The 21,105-nt window shown below is 37.5% G+C and overlaps 1 protein-coding gene across 1 annotated transcript; it reads left to right on the plus strand.

Moving 5' to 3' along the window:
- The first annotated feature begins 20,339 nt into the window (after positions 1–20,339).
- LOC104227552 (uncharacterized) lies at positions 20,340–20,804 on the plus strand. Its single transcript, XM_009779815.2, has one exon. It carries the CDS (start codon positions 20,340–20,342, stop codon positions 20,802–20,804), a length of 465 nt encoding a protein of 154 aa, XP_009778117.1.
- The last annotated feature ends 301 nt before the right edge of the window (positions 20,805–21,105 follow it).

Raw genomic sequence — 21,105 nt, forward strand, 5'->3', positions numbered from 1 at the left:
CGTCTTATTTGGTATGACTTTAACAGAAAGGTGGGCCACGCGCACGTGTACACCATAAATTCAGAAGACTCAAAAAGAAAGGGGGTTTCGTAGCAGTTGTATATATTCACAATTTAAATAATATTAAAGCGGTAAAAAAAAACATTCAGCATATTAGCATGTAAACAGTTGAAAATCATATAGTAAATAAAGCCAATTAACACAGATATTTTAAGCTCGAATTCTTTAAACCCTGAACCAGTGGTTCTGGGTTCGGTCCCCAGCAGAGTCGCCAGAGCTGTCGCACCTCCTTTTTTCGCGCCCGCGGGGCGCGTAGGGAGTTTTCTCCAATTGAAGGACAGTCGAAACGGGATTTATTTAATTATTTTAGAGTCGCCACCTGAGATTTTTAAGGCGTCCCAAGTCACCGGTTTTAATCCCTGGATCGAGGAGAATATGACTATGTTTGTTATTCTGTGAACCAGAAATCCTGAGTAAGGAATTCTGTTAATCCGGAAGAAGGTATTAGGCATTTCCGAATTCCGTGGTTCTAGCACGGTCGCTCAACTGTTTTTATTATTGGCTTAATTATCTTGATTTTACTAAATATGTTTTTATTGCATGATTTTACTACCGCTTTTACTTATTGTTTACAATTATATAAACGAATTACGCGTACGTATATTCATATTATATACCTTTCATAATTACGGGGGATCATGTCACGCATACGTGTACACAATATAATTGACCATATTATATCCTTTATTACAAATTCATATGTTCGTGATTTAAAATAAAATTAAGAATGTCATCACCCTTATATTTAAACAGTGAACTGCACATCCCGGGTTATATGAAATTATTTTACATCCTCGAAGAAATCCCTTTTATTAAAATGTTCACTCGAAGTTGCGCGAACGCATAATTCGAATTGCTTTTAGTAATATAATCAGGTTACACGAACGTATCCCTAATTACGCCAAATATTCTTAATGGTATTATGGGTTTTCCACGAATTGTTTATTATATCTACACATTTTATATGAAAATCCTGAGAAATTCACATTTAAGGGATGCCTTTAAATTCTTTTAAAAGAATTCACAATTTATTAAATGTTGACCGTCGATTATAATTTTCGCGTATAATTTATATTCATCCAGACTATTCAAATTCAAAGCAAAGAATAAAAATATGATTAATACTATTTTTAGCAAATACAACATATATATATATATATATATATATACCAAAGGATGAATTGCATATGAAACTAAAAAAAATGATTTATGAAGGGAAGAAATATTTTTGAAGAATTTTCATTATTTTTATTTAGTGCAAATTCTATTTCTAATTACCATTGATATAAAGTGTTGCAATTTGTGCTTGTACATCTCATCTCATTCTCATATACTTGATTTTAATCTAATAAGCCTAATTATTTTGTTAATTCTGCTTATGGTTGAATGTAAGATATATATATAATCAAACCGATTTGATTCTCAATTTATGTGAACCATTGCTAAACACTAACTTTCGCATTGTAAAATTCCTAGGCCATTTGTTATTAAAAAAAGAGAACAAATCTACCTAATTGACTCAATAAAAAAGATATTGCATACAACATTATTCGCCATATTTTGACATTTGCAAACATAGCGGAAGATACTAATGCAACTTTTCGACTATTGATTATAATCATAATCACTATTACGCCATATATGGACAAATTGCAACCAACATCATCTAGCCTTAATCCACAACCAAACAATCGAAATACGCTAACCATGCATTTTCTTGATATTCTCAGAATACTCTATACCTGACTAACAATATCATAAGACTTAATTAATAGCCAACTTCATGCCATGTTCCCTATCTTGACAATTCAATCATAACTATACTTTAATGAAATTCTGGAATAGATAATACTATTACAACACTTATATGAATTTTAAAAGAGAATGATCAACTGCTAATTACCATGTCAAACATATTACTATATTAACCAAACATGAAACAAGACTGAAATTTAAAATAATGAACTGAGACAAAATAAAAAAAATAGAATTGCAATTCAAGCTTCATTGATTTGTCATGCTGAATCTCTCCCCAATATAGAATTTAAAAGATATATACCTGGAAATGAAGATAGAAGGAGTAAATTTCAGCAGTCGCAGCAGTAACAAAACACCGACAGAATATACCAACAACACAGCAGGTCTGAACAAGACCCGATAAACCAGATGAACAATGACAGAAACTTGAGAGAAAAATTTCAGATTCAAACTGAACAATATCCACAAACAAACAACGAACAGATTCTAGAAGAATAACATTTTTCAGATTTCAGTTTCTTTCCTGTTTCGGATTCCTATTTCTGATTTTTCTGTTTCTGCTTTTGTATCTGTTTCAGATTGTGTGTGTGTGTGTGAATGTTCTCTTTTCTATTTCTTTTTTCTGTTTTCTTCCTCTCTTTCCTTTTCTAAAAAAAAATCTGAGTTCTCTTCTTTTCTTTCAAATCTCAGTCCTTAAAATCTGTCTTAAAATCTCTCTTCCTCTCTCTGAAAACTGATAAAAATCTCTTCCTAAATCAGTCCCAATCCCCCCTCTCTTATACAGGTCTGTCCCTCTTTTTTTAGCCTACTGTCCGGACCCCTTTCTTCCTTTAAAAAAATTAGAAAATCCCATTAAAATCTGCTTTTAAATACTTTAAGTGATCTTATCCTGATTTTAAGCAGCCCCATTACCCTTTGTTTCCCATTATCACATTAAACTATAGCCATTAACATTCTACTTTCAGCCCACTATACTATCACATTACCCTTACTGTTCTGTCCCAGAAATGCCCCAGAAATCCTACTGTAATTACTGTTATTACTGGTTTTAAACTTAAATTCAAAATCTAACAATACAGATTTTAAAATCTGTTCAAACCTGATTATTAATCTGATTTAAGACAGCTACAACTAATTCTCTTAAGTTCTGGACTGAATCTTAACTGAGAATATACTCTTTCTAATACAATGGTATCTAATCAATACTTGTGAAATTGAGTTTAAACCTAGCATCACAATAACATTACACTGAACTCAGTACAATAATTCAAACTGAACTTCAGCTTTTGAACTAAGATCAAACAAACAGGAGCATTGTCAATATACTGACAATGCCCTGAAACTTAATGTTCAGGAAACAATATACATACAACAATTATTCTGACAGACTTATTGATTTACAAACAAGGGTGATTTAACTGACGAGTATTAACTTAAGCTGATTATCTACAACAATTGTCAACAAACAGTCTATAGAAACAGATTATTTCAATCAGTATTATCAACAAACGGGAATTCATAATGTAACTAATCGACGAATTTAATCGAGTCGATTACACACATTGTGAACAAACATAACCAACAGAAACAATTCATTTATTTGATCAAACATACGGGTATGAGACAAAATGACAGAATTAATCAAACAAAAATATGAAAAATTAACAGGTTATTGCAACAAACAATTATTCATGTAGGAAACAAAAAGAAATAAGAAAAATACCTCCAAATCTTTAAATTCAACCGGACTCAAACTCAACTTGGATTCGGACTTTTTGAAATCAAACAGACCTTAGTCGAAGTATTTTCCACTGAAAATACTTCGACTAAGGTCGATTAAACCTCAATCCTTCGTTTGAATTGAAAAAGATTCCAAGATTGGAAAATTTAGGGTTTCAGATCTTGGATTTTAAATCCGAACATTTCCGGGTAGATTCGAAGGGAACCAAAGACGACACAAGGGTGAGGGAAGCCTAGGGGTGATTTGGTGTTAGTTTAGAACAAATCTGGGTGAGTTCATGTTTGGCTCGAATTTTCAAATGAAGATTCGAGAAGCTCTGAGGTGATTCGAGCCAAACAAACACCAGATCCATAACGAGGCAGGCTAGGGGGTGCTATGGTGTTAACCGTGGCTTGGTTGATTTGGATCTGAGTTTGCCTCGAATCTTCAAATGAAGATTCGAGAAACTCCAGGGAGATTCGAACTCAATGGTTATCATATTCGGATAGAGGGTGGTCAGGGGGTTCAGGGGTGTTAAGGTGGTGACCGGCGGCGTTGTTGCCGCCGGGTTTCAGGCGGTGGGGAATGAGGGCGGCTAGGGTTAGGGTGTGATTTCGGAGGGGATGATGAACAGTAGAGAGGAGGGGGGGTGTTTAGTTAGGGGCCGGGGTAGGGGTTTGGGCCTTATATAGGGGTGGGGTGGATTGATCTCATCCGTTGGATCAATTAAGATGCACGGTTGAGATCAATTCACTTAACCAAACGACATCGTTTGGTTTAAGTTGGGGGAAAGGGGTCAGCCCGGGGGTGATATGGATCGGGTTTGGGTGAATTACTGAGGCCGTTGGATCAAGATAGAGGAACGGTTCAGATTTGATAACTTAAAACGCCGTCCTTTCATTTAAGCAATGGCTGAACTGGACCGTTTGATTGAAACGAATCAATGGCCCAGATTTGAGGTACCTCATACGGCGTCGTTTAGGTTTGTTCGAATTGGACCGGACATGGGGATGTTGGATTGGGCTGTGGGATTCATTTTGTTTGGGCCTGGATTTAAGTCCAGGTCCGATTTTTCTTTTTACAACTTATTTTTTATTTTCTAATTTTATTCTTAATCATTAAAAACTTAATTAAAATTATAAAAAACAAAAATTACCCTTCCAACGATATTAATTACCTTTTAATAATTATTTAACACATAGAAAAAACATTAATCACACAGTGAAATATTTAAAATAGAACAAATGCATATTTTTGTGATTTTATTTTAAATTAACTCAATTATTAAATGCGTAATTAAATCCTAGATACGCATGAAACATGTATTTTAATTTTAATTTTGTTTAATTATAACAAAGCAAACATTTACGGATAAAACACAAACAATTAATAAACGCAAAACAATTTCTAAAATTGCACACTAAAAGAAATTAATTTTATTTTTGATTTATTTTGGAGTAGTTTTCGTGAGGCAAAAATCACGTGCTCACACCTGATCTCGCAAATGCGAGATCAGAGGCCTACAACAGGTTCAACTATACTAGCAAAATTTTCTAAGTTCCAAAATACCCCGTAGCCTATCCAAAACTTACCCGAGCCCTCGGGGCTCCAAACCAAACATGCACACAAGCCTTAAAGCATCATACAAACTTGCTCGTGCGATCAAATAGCCAATTTAACACCTAGAACTACGAATTTAGCACCAAATCACATGAAATTCTCAAGAATACTTTGAAATTCCTATTTTTTCAACCGGACGCCCGAATCACGTCAAATAAACTCCGCTTTCTACCAAATTTCACAGACCTGATTTTAGTATTATATTAAACATGTACCGGGCTCCGACACCAAAATGCGGTTCGATACCAACGAGATCAAGCATTAATCAATTTCTTTTAATCATTAGATTTCTAGTCTTACAATTTTCATAAAAAAAATTCATTACTCGAGCTAGGGACCTCCGAATCCGACTCCGGTCATACGTCCAGGTCCCATATTTTTCTACGGACCCGCCGGATCTATCAAAATACGAGTTCGAATCCGTTTACTCAAAATATTGACCAAAGTCAACTAAATTAACTTCTAAAGGCAAAATTATAGTTTTTCTCAAATTTCCACATAAAAGCTTTCCAGAAACGAGCCCGGATTGCGCACACAAATCGAAGAGAATAAAAATAAGGTTTTGAAGGTCTCAGAACACAAAATCGAGTTCTAAATCGTAAGATGACCTTTTGGGTTATCACATGAGTAGACAAGGGTAAATAGTTCTATTTTTGTGGGTAATTGTAGATGGGAGTTTTATAGCTTTACCCATGAAAACCAAGCTAATTACCCTTCCCTACCCATTAACTTTTCTACCCATTAAATTAATTACTCTCCCTATCCATTGTAGCTTTTGTGTGTAATTACCTCTTTTCCTCGTTTACTCTATATTTTACTTTTTCTCCTTTCTTTATTTAAATTTTTTAAATTATTTTATTTTTATTTTTTACCATAATCTGATTTCATACTTAATTTTGGCTCATTTCTTTTACTTTTTTATTCCTCTTTTTTCTTTCCTTTTTATCGTTTTCTTTATTTTTTTCCTTTTCTACTTTCATTGAACTTATTTTTTTTCGTTTTTTCTACATAATCTAATTGTATTCTCTTTCTTTTGCTCCTTTTCTTTTATTCTTCTTTTTATACGATAGCAAAATATAATTGGTACAGTAAATACTCATTTACCTTTTTTAATATAACATATATATTTTCTCTTTTTTTCCTCATTTTTTTCTTCTCTAAATATGTTAAACCAACTTATACATTATAGCCGTTTTCTGTTCTTTTTTCCCATTTATTGTTTTTAAAATTTTTAGTTTTATTTATTATTATTATTATTATTATTATTATTTTCAAATCTTTCTTTTCTTTACTCTTATTTTTTTTCATAATCTAATTGTCACGACCCCAAAATCAATCCGATCGTGATAGCACCTATCATGGAACTAGGTCAGCCGACACAATTCCAAAATAATTCGATATTTCATAATAAAGATGTTTTTTAACTATTAATTAATAAAACTTCATAGCATAATACTAAATAACAAACTGCGAAAAGAAACAAAAGCCCGACATCGGGGTGTCATAAGTTACGAGCATCTACTAAGGACTATCCGATAAAAACTAAGACTATTGTAGTCCAGAAAACACTAATATAGTCTAAAGGAAGATAGGAAGGAGAAGAGCAAGGCTGCGATCGCCAACTCCGAGATATCCGCGACGGATGAAAGATCAACGCTCGCTATCTCGTCCAACAACCGTCGATCTGCACACAAGGTGCAAAGAGTAATGTGAGTACGCCAACTCAGTAAGTAATAAAGGTAAATAAAGACTGAGCAGTAAGAAACACATAAATCCACGTCATGAAATCTCAGTAAGTACAATATGCTTTTAAATCAGTTTATAAGTCAAATCATCTCGTTTAAAATTCAATTTCGGTAAAAAAAAATTATTTGAAAATGTTTTTCAATAGAGGTTGAATGAGATTGTAAAAGTGATGAAAATCATAAATATCTCCTTGGGCAAAACAAGTATCATAAGTCGCCCCTCGGGCATAACATCACTCAAAATCAGCCCCTCGGGAAACCTCAAAATCACTCGTAATCAGCCCCTCGGGTACAACATGAATCAAGAACAGCCCCTCGGGCAACATAATATCACTCACTCAGGGTACCCGCGCTGACTGGGGGTGTACAAACTCCGGAGGGGCTCCTACAGTCCAAGCGCTATAACAAGCCACCTCGTGGCATCATCAATCAGGCCCTCGGCCTCTCATAAACACAAATCAGTAACAACATGTTGCGCCGCGTAACCCGATCCCATAATATCCTCACAACACAGGACCTCTGCCTCACTAAGTCAGAAACCTCTCAAACTACTCGAGTTATCAGTAAAACAGGGTGCTCAACCCAAATTATCATTTTATGCATCAAAACGGAGTAGTAAATACTGAGTTATGAAATCAGTAAAACACAGTATGACTGAGTACAAATCTTAAGTCGAAATAGTGAGGAAATAATAAGAAAAAGACCCCTAAAGGTCCAAACAGCTTGGCATGAGGCCCAAATATGGTGTTAGCCTAAATCATAGAAATTCTTTCTAAAACACATAAATATCATATAGTTTCCAGTCAAATATGCAACTTAATAGTTGCTACGGGATGGACCAAGTCACAATCCCCAACGGTGCACGCCCACACGCTCGTCATCTAGCATGTGCGCTACCTCAAAATAGTGAAACGATGTGAAATCCGGGGTTTCGTACCCCCAGGACAAGATTTACAATCATTACTTACCACGAACCGGTCAAATCCCTACTCTGCAATGCCCTTGCCTCTGGAATCAGCCTCCAAACATCCCTAATCTAACCAAAAGCAATACAATGTGATCAATATAGGCCAAGGGATCAATACCAAACAAAAACTATCAATTTATTCCAAAATCCCAAAATTCACTCAAACTCGACCCTCGGGCCCACGTCTTGAAATCCAACAAAAATCACAAAACTAGAAACTCCTTTCACTCACGAGTTTATATATACCAAAACCATCAAAATCCGACCTCAAATGGTCCTTCAAATCCTCAAATTAAACTCTCCATTTTCCAAGCCCTAACCCTTCAATTTAATCTCTAATTTCTTTCAATCTCAGGCTTAATCAACTGAAAATTACCATAATCATAAGTACTAAGCTCAATAACGTACCTCACTGAGTATCCCCTTGATTCCCTCCTTAAAACCCTCCAAAAATCTCCAAAATCCGGATAGAAATGATGAAGAACACCCAAAAATTCGCGAAGGGCTCCTTAAATAACTTTTGCCTAGGCATCTCACACCTGCGACCCATTTTCACGCATCTGCGGACCACTTTTGCGGTAAAACCAACTGCATCTGCGGTTCAATACCCGCACTTGCGGTCACGCAGGTGCGCTCCTCCTTCCGCACTTGCGGTTCCTGGCTTCCTTGGCCTTGGCCGCTTCTGCGGTTGCTCTCCCACATTTGCGAACCTTGCACTTGCGGTCCCCACTCCGTATGTGCGGTTATGATAGCTAAGGAAATGTTCAGCACTTCCTCAAATCCCATCCTTGATCCGTTAACCTCCCGAAATCAACCCGAGGCCCTCAGGACCTCAACCAAATATGCCAACAAGTCACATATCACCATTAAAACTTATTCAAACTTTTGAACACTCAAAACAACATCAAAATACTAAATCACCCTCGGATTTAAGTCCAAGAACTCCCAAATCTCCGAATTCCGCAAACGATGCAGAAACCTATCAAATCTCGTCCGAATGACCTGAAATTTTGCACACATGTCACAAATGACACTACAGACCTACTCTAATCTCCGGAATTCGATTCCAACCCCCCTATAAAAATTTTCATTTCCGACTGGAAAATGCCAAATTTCTAATTTCGCCAATTCAAGCCTAATTCTACCATAGACCTCCAATTTACATTCTGAACACGCTCCTAAATCCAAAATCATCTAACGGAGCTACCTGAACCATCAGAATTCACATCCGAGATCTTTTACACATAAGTCAATATTTGGTTGACTTTTCCAACTTAAGCTTCTAAATAAGAGACTATGTGTCTCATTCCACTCCAAGACCACTCCGAACCCGAACTAACCATCACGATACGATGAAATACAGTTGAACAACACATAAAGAAGTAGAATTGGGGGAAACATGGCTATTACTCATGAAACAACCGGTCGGGTCGTTACATCCTCCCCCTCTTAAACAAATGTTCGTCCTCGAACGAGTCAAGAAACATACCTGAAGCCTTAAACAGGTGTGAATATTTGCTCTGCATCTCCCGCTCGGTCTCCCAAGTAGCCTCCTCCATGGGCCGACCTCTCCATTGTACTTTCACCGCATCTATATCCTTAGATTTCAACTTTCGGACCTGCTGCTCCAAAATAGTCAATGGCTCCACATCATAAGTCAATCACTGTCTAACTGAACCGTGCTAAAATCCAAAAACATGAGACGGATTGCCAATATACCTACGGAGCATAGAAACAAGAAATACTAGATGCACACTCGACAAGCTAGGTGGCAAAGCAAGCTCATAAGCCACCTCCCCAATCCTCTGAAGCACCTCAAAAGGCCCATTGAACCGAGGGCTCAACTTGCTCTTCTTCCCAAATCTCATAAGACCCTTCATGGGTGAAAACTTTAGTAGGACCTTCTCCCCAACCATATAAGACACATCCCGAACCTTTCTGTCAACATAACTCTTTTGTCTCGATTGCGATGTACGAAACCGCTCCTGAATCACTTTTACCTTGTCCAAAGCATCCTGCACCAAGTCTGTATCCAAAATCCTATCCTCAACTGCAATGTGAACTGAGTACCTCTATCTGAAATGATGGAAATTGGGACACCATGCAGGCGAACAATCTCTCAGATATAAATTTCAGCTAACTGCTCTGAAGAATAGGCAGGACATACAAGAATGAAGTGCGCGGAATTGGTCAGCCGATCCACAATCACCCAAGTAGCATCGAACTTCCTCAAAGTCCGTGGAAGTCTAACTACGAAATCCATGGTGATCCTCTCCCGCTTCCACTCCAGAATATCCATTTGCTGAAGCAAGCAACCCGGTCTATGATGCTCATATTTCACCTGCTGACAATTGAGATGCCGAGCTACAAACCCCACTATATCCTTCTTCATTCTCCTCTACCAATAATGCTGTCTCAAATCCTGATACATCTTCGCGGGCACCCAGATGGATAGAATACTGCGAGCTATGAGCCTCCTCTAGAATAAACTCCCGAAGCCCATCCACATTGGGCACACATATCCGTCCCTGTATCTTTAATACCCCATCATCATCAATATTCTCATCTCTGACATCGCTGTGTTGAACTCTGTCCTTGAGGAAAAGCAAATGAGGATCATTATGTTGGCGCTCTCTGATACGATCAAACAAGCAAGACCGAGAAACCACACAGGCTAAGATCCGACTGAGTTCCGAAATATCCAACCTCACAATCCGATTGGCCAAGTCCTGAACATTAACTGCAAGAGGTCTCTCCCCAACACGAATAAATGCAAGACTGCACATACTCACCGCCTTCCTACTCAAGGCATCAGCCACCACATTGGCCTTTCTTGGATGTCACAAAATAGTAATATCATAATCCTTTAGTAACTCCAACCATCTTCGCTACCTCAAATTGATATCCTTCTGCTTGAACAAGTGCTGAAGGCTACGATGATAAGTAAACACCTCATAAGACACACCATAGAGATAATGCCTTCAAATCTTCAATGCGTGAACAATGGTAGCCAACTCCAAATCATGAACATGGTAGTTCTTTTTATGGGGCTTCAACTGACGAGAAGCATAAGCAAACACTCTACCCTCCTGCATCAACACACACCCAATACCAACTCTAGAAGCATCACAATATACTGTATATAACCCTGAAGCTGATGGCAAAACTAACACTGGAGTTGTGATCAAAGCAGTCTTGAGCTTGTGAAAGCTCGCCTTATACTCGTCCGGTCACCTGAAAGGAGCACCCTTTTGAGTCAATTTGGTCAAGGGTGATGCTATAAATGAAAATTCCTGAACGAACCGACGGTAATAATTCGCCAAACCAAGAAAACTGCGAATCTCTGTGGCTAAGGATGGTCTGGGCTAACTCTGAACCTCCTCTATCTTCTTCGGATCAACCTGAATACCCTCGCTGGACACCACGTGCCCCCAAGAAAGCCACCAAACTGAGCCAAAAATCACACTTGGAGAACTTTGCATAAAGTTTCTCTTCTCTCAACCACTGCAATACAACTCTCAAATGCTCAGCATGCTCCTCTTGACTGTGCGAGTATACCAGAAGATCATCAATGAATACAATAACAAACAAGTCAAGATAAGGCTGAAACACGCTATTCATCAAATGCATGAACGCTGCCGGGGCATTGGTCAGCCCGAACGACATCACAAGGAACTCATAATGATCATATCGGGTCCTGAAAGCTGTCTTAATAATGTCCGAGTCCTTGATATTCAACTGGTGGTACCCTGACCTGAGATCAATCTTGAAGAATACTTTCGCTCCCTGAAGCTGGTCAAATAAATCATCAATACGAGACAAAAGATACTTGTTCTTGATTGTGACTTTGTTCAACTGCCTGTGATTAATGCACATCCTCATCGTGCCATCCTTCTTCTTCACAAATAGGACAGGCTCACCCCAAGGCAACAAACTAGGTCGAATAAACCCCTTATCAGGGAGTTCCTGAAGCTGCTCCTTCAACTCCTTTAACTCTGCTGGTGCCATATGATACGGTGGAATAGAAATGGGCTGAGTGTCTGGTACCAATTCAATAGCAAAGTCAATATCCCTATCTGGTGGCATACCGGCAGGTCTGCAAGAAACACATCCGAAAAATCCTTCACCATCGTAACTGAATCAATGGTAGAGTATCTGCACTGACATCCCTCACGAAGGCCAAATAAGAAAGACAAACCTTCTCAACCATCTGCTTGGCCTTCAAAATGAAATCACTCTACTGGGAACATAATCCGTCAAACCTCGCCACTCAATCCGTGGCACCCCCGGCATAGCTAACGTCACTGTCTTAGCATGACAGTCCAAAATAGCAATGGATACAACCAATCCATGCCCAATATCACATCAAAATCAACCATACAAAGCAACAGAAGGTCCACTCGGGTCTCCAAACCCCCAACAGTCACCACACCTGACCGATATATGCAATTCATAATAATAGTATCGCTTATCGGAGTAGATACACAAATAGATAAAATAAGAGACTCACGGGGTGTATCCAAATAACGAGCAAAATATGATGACACATATGAAAAAGTGAAACCAGGATCAAATAATACAGAGGCATCTCTTTGGCAAACTAAGACAATACTTGTGATCCAGACATTTGAAGAAATAACATCTAGTTTGGATAGGAGTGCATAGAAATGGGCCTGACCACCACCTGATCGACCTCCCCCTCTGGGGAGACCCCTAGCTGATAGTCCACCACACCTAGCTGACTGGGTGGGTGGTAAAGTAACTGGTGTTGAAGTCGATGGCTGACTTCTCTACTAAGGTGGACCCCCATGAAGATGAGGACACTACCTCCATATGTGCCCCAATTCTCCATACTCATAATAACCCCCTAGTGGAGACGGGGACTGAAGGAAACCCCTAGCACTGGAATGACTAGTAGAAGAACCTGGCATGGATGAGCCCTGAACTGATGGAGCACAGGACAAACTCTGGGCTAGAAAGGAGCTAAGTGATGAATGACCCTGATGAGATCTGTGAGAACCATGGCCCGATGATGCTCCACAATGAATTGGGCGAGCTGACTGAGCATGTCTGAATGGATGGCCTCTGCCGTGCTGAAACTGACCCTCATGAGGAGCACCACTGAATCTACCCTGGCCACGAGGCCTCTTAGCCTCCCTCTTAACCCTCTCCTGACCACAAACCATTTCAATCTATCGAGTAATGTCGACAACCTCATTAAAAGTGGCACCAGACACCCTCTCTCTGGTCATAAGCAACCAAAGCTGAAAACCGAGGCCATGTATAAACCTCCTGATCCTCTCTCGGTCTGTGGGAACCAACCAGACCGCATGACAAGCCAACTCGAAGAATTGCATCTCACACTATAAAACAGACATATCACCCTGACGAAGCTGCTCGAATTACCTGTGCAACTCCTCTCGGCGAGACTCAGGTACAAACTTCTCCAGAAAGAGAACGGAGAACTGCGGCCAAGTAAGGAGGGCTGCACCAACCGACCTACGCCTCTTGTAAGCCTCCCACCAACTAAGTGCAGCCCCATAGAACTGTAAAGTAGTGAATGTGACACCACTGGTCTCCAGAATACCTGCGGTCCGAAGCATCCTCTATCACTTATCCAAGAAAACCTATGCATCCTCACCCTCAACACCACTAAATGACAGAGGCTGGGGTCTCCCAAACCTCTCCAATCTGCATTGCTTGTCCCCTGGCATAACAAGATTTACATAGTCCTAAGCAGCTGCAACCGGCTGGGTTGGAGCTTCCCCCGGTGTTAGAAGTCCCTGAACAACCTGCTCAGGTGTTTGAATAGCGGGAGTCTGAGTGCCTCTCCCGGCTTGAGAAGTAGCTGCGGCCATAGTAATTGAGGCCGCCTGAGCCAGGCCAGTGCACACTGATAGAATCGTAGCTAGGGCCTTCTGAAGGTCTGGGATAATAATAGGCATAGCTGGTGCCTGAGCTGGTCCTGCTAGAGCATCTATAACTGGGACATGATCATGAACTAGGGCGGTTGGTGGATCTGCAGGTGCTGCCTTAGTTGCTGCGCGGGCTATACCCTTGCCCCTACCATGACCTCGACCATGACCTCGGTCTCTAGTGGTCCCAACTAGTGGTACTGGTGGTCATTTGTCCTGACCAGTAGCACGTGTCCTCACCATCTGTGAGAGAATAGAATAACATAAGTTTAGTTAGCAAAATCAACAGATTCACACGGCAAGAATTCAAGAATGTGAAGTTTTCCTAAAAGTTTTGTAGCCTCTCAAAGATAAGTACAAACGTCTCTGTACCGATCCGCAAGACTCTACTAAACGCTCATGACCCATGAGACATATGTAATCTAGGCTTTGATACCAATTTGTCACGACCCCAAAACCCACCCGGTCGTGATGGCGCCTATTATGGAACTAGGCCAGCCGACATAATCCCAAAATAATTCGATATTTCATAATAAAGATGTTTTTCAACAATTAATTAATAAAACTTCATAGCATAAGTCTAAATAACAAAGTGCGGAAGAAACAAAAGCCAGACATCGGAGTGTCACAAGTCACAAACATCTACTAAGGATTATCCGATAACAACTAAGACTATTACAGTTTAGAAAACACTAATATAGTCTAAAGGAAGATAGGAGGGAGAAGAGCAAGGCTGCGATTGCCAACTCCGAGATATCCGCAACGAATGAAAGATCAGCGCTCACTGTCTCGTCCAGCAACCCCTCGATCTGCACACAAGGTGCATGGAGTAATGTGAGTACGCCAACTCAGTAAGTGATAAAGGTAAATAAAGATTGAGCAGTAAGAAACACATAAATCCATGTCACGAAATCTCAGTAAGTACAACATGCTTTTAAATCAGTATACAAGTTAAATCATCTCGTTTAAAATCCAATTTCGGTAAAAATTAATTTGAAGATGTTTTTCAACAGTTTCAACAGAGGTTCAATGAGATTTAGAGTAAAAGTGATGAAAATCATAAATAGTCCCTCGGGCAAAACATGTATCATAAACCGCCCTCGGGCATAACATCACTCAGAATCAGCCCCTCTGACAACCTCACAATCAATCGTAATCAGCCCCTCGGGCACAACATGAATCAAGAATAGCCCCTCAGGCAACATCATATCACTCACTCAAGGTACTCGCACTCACTAGGGTGGTACAGACTTCGGAGGGGCTCATACAACCCAAGCGCTATAACAAGCCACCTCGTGGCATCATCAATCAGGCCCTCGGCCTCTCATAATCACAAATCAGTAACAACATGCTACGACGCGCATCCCGATCCCATAATATCCTCACAACACAAGCCCTCGGCTTCACTCAATCAGAAACCTCTCAAGCCACTCGAGCTATTAGTAAAACAGAGTGCTCAGCCCAAAATATCACTTTATACATCAAAACGGAGTATTAAATACTGAGTTATGAAATCAGTAAAATATAGTATGACTGAGTACATATCTTAAGTCGAAATAGTGAGGAAATAATAAGAAAACGGCCCCTAAGGGTTTAAACAGCTTGGCACGAGGCCCAAATATGGTATTCAATCCAAATCATAGAAATTCTTTCTAAAACACATAAATATCATATAGTTTCCAGTCAAATATGCAACTTAATAGTTTCTACGGGGCGGACCAAGTCATAATCCCCAACGGTGTACGCCCACACACTTGTCATCTAGTATGTGCGCCACCTCAGGACAAAATTTACAATCATTACTTACCTCGAACCGGTCAAATCCCTACTCCGCGATGCCCTTGCCTCTGGAATCGGCCTCCAAACATCCCGAATCTAACAAAAAGCAATACAATATGATCTATATAGGCCAAGGGATCAATTCCAAATGAAAAACTATCAATTTATACCAAAATCTCGAAGTTCACCCAAACCCGGCCCCTAGGCCCACATCTTAGAATCCGATAAAAATCACAAAACTAGAAACTCCTTTCACTTACGAGTCTATACAAACCAAAACTATCAAAATCCGATCTCAAATGGTCCCTCAAGTCCTCAAATTAAACTCTCCAATTTTCAAGCCCTAACCCCTCAATTTCATCCCTAATTTCTTTCAATCTCAGGCTTAATCAACTGAAAATTATCACAATCATAAGTATTAAGCTCAATAACTTACCTCAATGAATGGCCTTGGCCGCTTTTGCGACTGCTCTCCTGCTTCTGCGAACCTCACACCTGCAGTCCCCACTCCGCAGGTGCGGTTATGATAGCTGAAGGAAATCTTTAGCACTTCCTCAAATCCCATCCTTGATCCGTCAACCTCCCGAAATCAACCCGAGGCCCTCGGGGACCTCAACTAAACATGCCAACAAGTCACATATCACCATTAAAACTTATCTAAACCTTCGGAACACTCAAAATAACATCAAAACACCATATCACACTTGCATTCAAGTCTAAGAACTTACAAACCTCCGAATTCCGCAAACGATGTTGAAACGTATTAAACCTTGTTCGAATGACATGAAATTTTGTACACACGTCACAAATGACACTACGAACCTACTCCAATTTCATGAATTCTATTCTGACCCCGATATCAAAATTTTCACTACCGACCGAAAAATGCCTAATTTTCAATTTCGCCAATTCAAGCTTAATTCTACCACGGACCTCCAATTTACATTCCAAACACGCTTCTTAATCCAAAATTACCTAATGGAGCTACCCGAACTGTCAGAATTTACATCCGAGATCTTTCACACATATGTCAGCATCCGGTTGACTTTTCCAACTTAAGCTTCTAATTAAATAAGAGACTAAGTATCTCATTCCACTCCAAGACCACTCCAAACCCGAACTAACCAATAAGATATGATGAAATACAGCTGAACAACACATAAAGAAGCAGAACTGGGGGGGGGGGACAGACTCATGAAACGACCGGCCGGGTCGTTACACTAATTTTGCACACCTTTTTTTCTTCTTTATTTTTGTTTTTTACAAATATTTTTCTCTCTTTCTTTATTCACTATATTAAAAAAATAACTGATATATTATATTTTTTTATTTTTATTTTTATTTTTTATATTTTAATTAATAAAAAATAACTTATTCTAGCGTATAGTATACCAAAAATAATATTAGTGGTAGTTGAAGTATATTGTTGCAGTATATTATGATATCCATATGGTATATATTATATACTGATAGGATAAATATAGAACATGTCGAATTCTTTAAAAAAAAAGACCATCAGTCATCTATGATACTCATATGGTATATATCATATGCTAATACGGTATTATAGAGGTCTGGTTCATTCCTTATAAAAACACACTAAATCCTCTATGATACCAACATGGTATAATATCATATACTGACAAAGTATTATAGATGACTCGTTCACATATTAGTGTCTAATATTATTGTAAAATATGTTGCACATTAGTATACAAATTTACAAATAGGCATATTATTACTTTATATCTATTTGTACATCTACTTCTAATACTGTAGATAACATCTCCATGGAATTCCATCTAACACCTCTTTTATGAAAAAAAACTATAAAAAGCGTGAGAACTTTGTTAAAATATTTAAAAAGAATCCAGTTAAAAATTTTAAAAAATTTAAAAATGACCCAATTATAATATTATATTTTATATGATAATAATATATTATTGCATAAACTAAATACTATTGAATTATATATTGTATACCAAAATAGCATACAATATAAGAAAATGATATCTTATGTTCTTCATTTAACATTATACTATTACATTAAAATAGTATACTATTATGGTATATTATATACTATTGCAGTATACTGCACATTATTACCATATACCGTTACAATATATTATATACTATAATAGTATACTGATGTAGTATAGTTATATACTCCTATAGTATATAATATATCGTAATGGTCTATTGTTAGATAATTGTGTTCTTGTTCGAGTATTATAGTATACCGTTGCAGTATATTGTATATTATAATAGTATATTGTCACAATATAGCTATATACTCCTACAACATATTTATACCGTAGCAGTATACTATTCGGTAACTGTGTTCTTCTTCGATTTTCAACTGAAAGATTCAATGTCAATCACCTCAAATCAACTCCAAATGTGATCAAATTTCAGTATGAACTTCCAGAAGGTATTATTAGTAACATTTGAATATGTTAAATATTGCTTATAGTACCTTCTGGAACTTCATACTAAAATTTGATAACATTTGGAGCTGATTTGAAGTGATTGAGACCGAAATTTTCAGTTGAAAATCGAAGAAGAACACATCTACCCAATAATATACCGCAACGGTATACAATATATTGTAGGAGTATATAGCTATACTGCAACAGTATACTATTATAGTTTACAATATACTGCAATGGTATATTGTAATAATCGAAGAACACAGTTACCTGATAGTATACTACTACGATATACAATATACTATAGGAGTATATAGTTATACTGCAACAATTTACTATTATAGTATACTGTTATGATATACTGTAATATGCAATATACTGTAATAGTATACAATATACCATAATATTATCTACTTTGACTGCGATTTGTTGAATGATTTAGGTGTTATTGTGCAAAGCTACAACCATCGTTATAATAACATTATAATGTTATAGTATACAATATAATATAACATTATATCGTAATAAATAATTTATTTTTTATTACTTTTTAAATTTTTCCAACTAGGTCCTTGCAAATAAATAAATTTTTGATGGAGTTCCATGAAAATAATATTCGTTTCTTTTTTATTCCCTCCCTCCAAGAGCTCCTCACTTTGCTCTTGAGGTGACTCGAACTCACAATTTATTGGTTGGAAGTGAAGGGTGTTCAACAACCTACTTTTGTCCCATGAAAATATTATTCATTATATAAGAAGTAGTTGTCGGAAGACATAAAACAGTAATATGGGGAAAAAAGAAACTTTAAATTTTTTTTCAATGAAATTAGAAAAATTAAACAAAAGGACGGAAAAATAAAAATAAAAAAATGAAAAGAACGAGCCAAATTGTGTATAAAACTAGATTATGGTAAATAAAGAACATAAAAATAATATGATTTTGGAAAAAATATATATGAATACAAAAAAAAAAAGAAGAAAAGAAAGAAAAGAAAAGAAAAGAAAAACAGAGAAATATAAAAGAAAATGAGAAAAAAAAGAAGAAACAGTTACCCACAAAAATTGTACTGGATAGGAAAGATAATTAGTTCGGTGCGTAAAAAAATTAATGGGTAAATAAGGATAATTAATTTAGTTTTTGTGGGTAAAATATAAAACATGGCAGATTTGATGGGCGCCCGTCGTTTTTATATTGGAACTTTCGTAGGCGCTAATTTGTCCTTTTGGCAGCCACGGACCACGGTATTTGTGTTTTAGGAAGGAATTACAGAAATAAATTGCACATTTCTTTTTCTTCCTTGCTAGAGTAGAGAATTCAATTAGCAGTAATTTTCTTAATGCGAGTATGTGACTTCTGATTATGGTGTAAACATTATCCTCTGGGAGTACTAGGGGTGTAGGCGCATTTAAAGATTTTTTTTTTGTTGACAAAGTATATGAAAGGTATGAAAGAAATGACAACAATAACAACGTACCCAATGTAATATCACATAATGGAGCCTGGAAAGGGTAAATGTGTACGCATACCTAATTCTTAATACAAGTGGTAACTTTAGGCCTAGCAATTCGATGCACAAAATATTCCGAATTCACACAGGGCCCGGAAAATAGACGTATCCTTAGATGTGTGATATACACAACCTAGCTATTCTAATACAAGTATTAGTGACTATTTTCACGGCTTGAACCCCTGACCTATAAGTCACACGAAAATAACTTTACCGTTGCTCCAAAGCTCCTCTTCTAAAAACTTCAAGTTACAAGTTATAAAGTTATCTTCTTCATTACCTAATGGACTAATTATAGTCACCAAACAATTCAATTATCTGAACCAAAAGGTGTGTTCCATAATTATCAGTGTAAACATTTGAAAATAAAGACCAATTTGAGATCAAATTGATGGGAACGCTGAATCATCAGGCAGACTTAATTGGACAAGAAGAATAATTCAAAACCTAAAAATTAAAATTGAGAAAAATATCAGCTGTCAACAAAATGTTGCCAAACTTACTATTGACGCGTCAATTCTTATCCATTTAATTAATTCCAATCAAATATAATACTTATATTCTTATCCGGTGGGCTAGAGAAAAAGTCCACACTCCCTTGTCAAATTCATACTTTTCCTACAAAAACCATCAAATCCAATAAACAGAAAGAAGATCATTCAACATTCATTCTCCTACTTTTCCAAATTGGTTTTCTAGAATTTCTCTTCACAACCATTCATCTCGAAAAATCTTCAACATTTCTCTCATATCTTTATAAATTTCTAGTTATACGCTAGCTCTATCTTAATTCTCATAACACACAAAAACCAAAAACAAGAAGAAAAAAAGAGTCAAATATGAAGAGCAAAGGGAGTCACAGCCAGAACAGAATCATGCGAATTATTGCATTACCATGGAAAGCGTTAATAAAAGCAAGAGATTGTTACGTGGGAAGCATGAATAATTATGCTGTAGTAAATCCTAGGAGTTTACCAAAGAGTTATAGTGTTACATCGTCAAGGTCAAATGATAGTGAAGATTTTAGAGATCTTGTTAGAGCAGCATCAGCTAGGAGCATGGGAGAGAATTTCGAACTGAATTTACTCATACAACAACAAATAAGACAACAATTGCAACAACAAATGCCTTCAAGAAAAGTGCCGAGGAGTGTTAGTGTTGGAATGGGAAGAATTGATGAAGATAAACCTTATGTTTTAGGAGATCAAGAAGATGTTAATATGATGTTGGTGAAGAATGATTTGAAGTTTCCTAGAAGTAGAAGTCATGCTGTCTCAAAGACAAAAAATGTTCATGTCTTTTAATTCTTGCTAAGGCTTATTAGGTGGATTGAGTGTGGGAAATTTGATTACTTTCTTGAGAATTTTGAGGAACAGGAATTTTCTTGTATTTTGTTTTCCAAGCTAGGTATGGCATGTAACTATTAATATTTGTTTGATAGGAAGTCTTGATTGTCTCTTAAGTTTTGTTTCAGTGTCAACGTAAATATTTCAAATTTCAGCCTATTTTATGATGTCACAAAGAAGAAGGTGGGGAGCTCTCGGGGCAAAATGGTATTAGTTTGTGGGTAATGGCAACGGGACGGATCAGGGCGACTCTTAGGCC

Source organism: Nicotiana sylvestris, chromosome 4, assembly GCF_000393655.2.
Source record: "Nicotiana sylvestris chromosome 4, ASM39365v2, whole genome shotgun sequence".
Classification (NCBI taxonomy): domain Eukaryota; kingdom Viridiplantae; phylum Streptophyta; class Magnoliopsida; order Solanales; family Solanaceae; genus Nicotiana; species Nicotiana sylvestris.

Bases quoted from the DNA above. Each gene is read 5' to 3' on its own strand.
- LOC104227552 (XM_009779815.2), top strand. From the start codon at position 20,340: ATGAAGAGCAAAGGGAGTCACAGCCAGAACAGAATCATGCGAATTATT.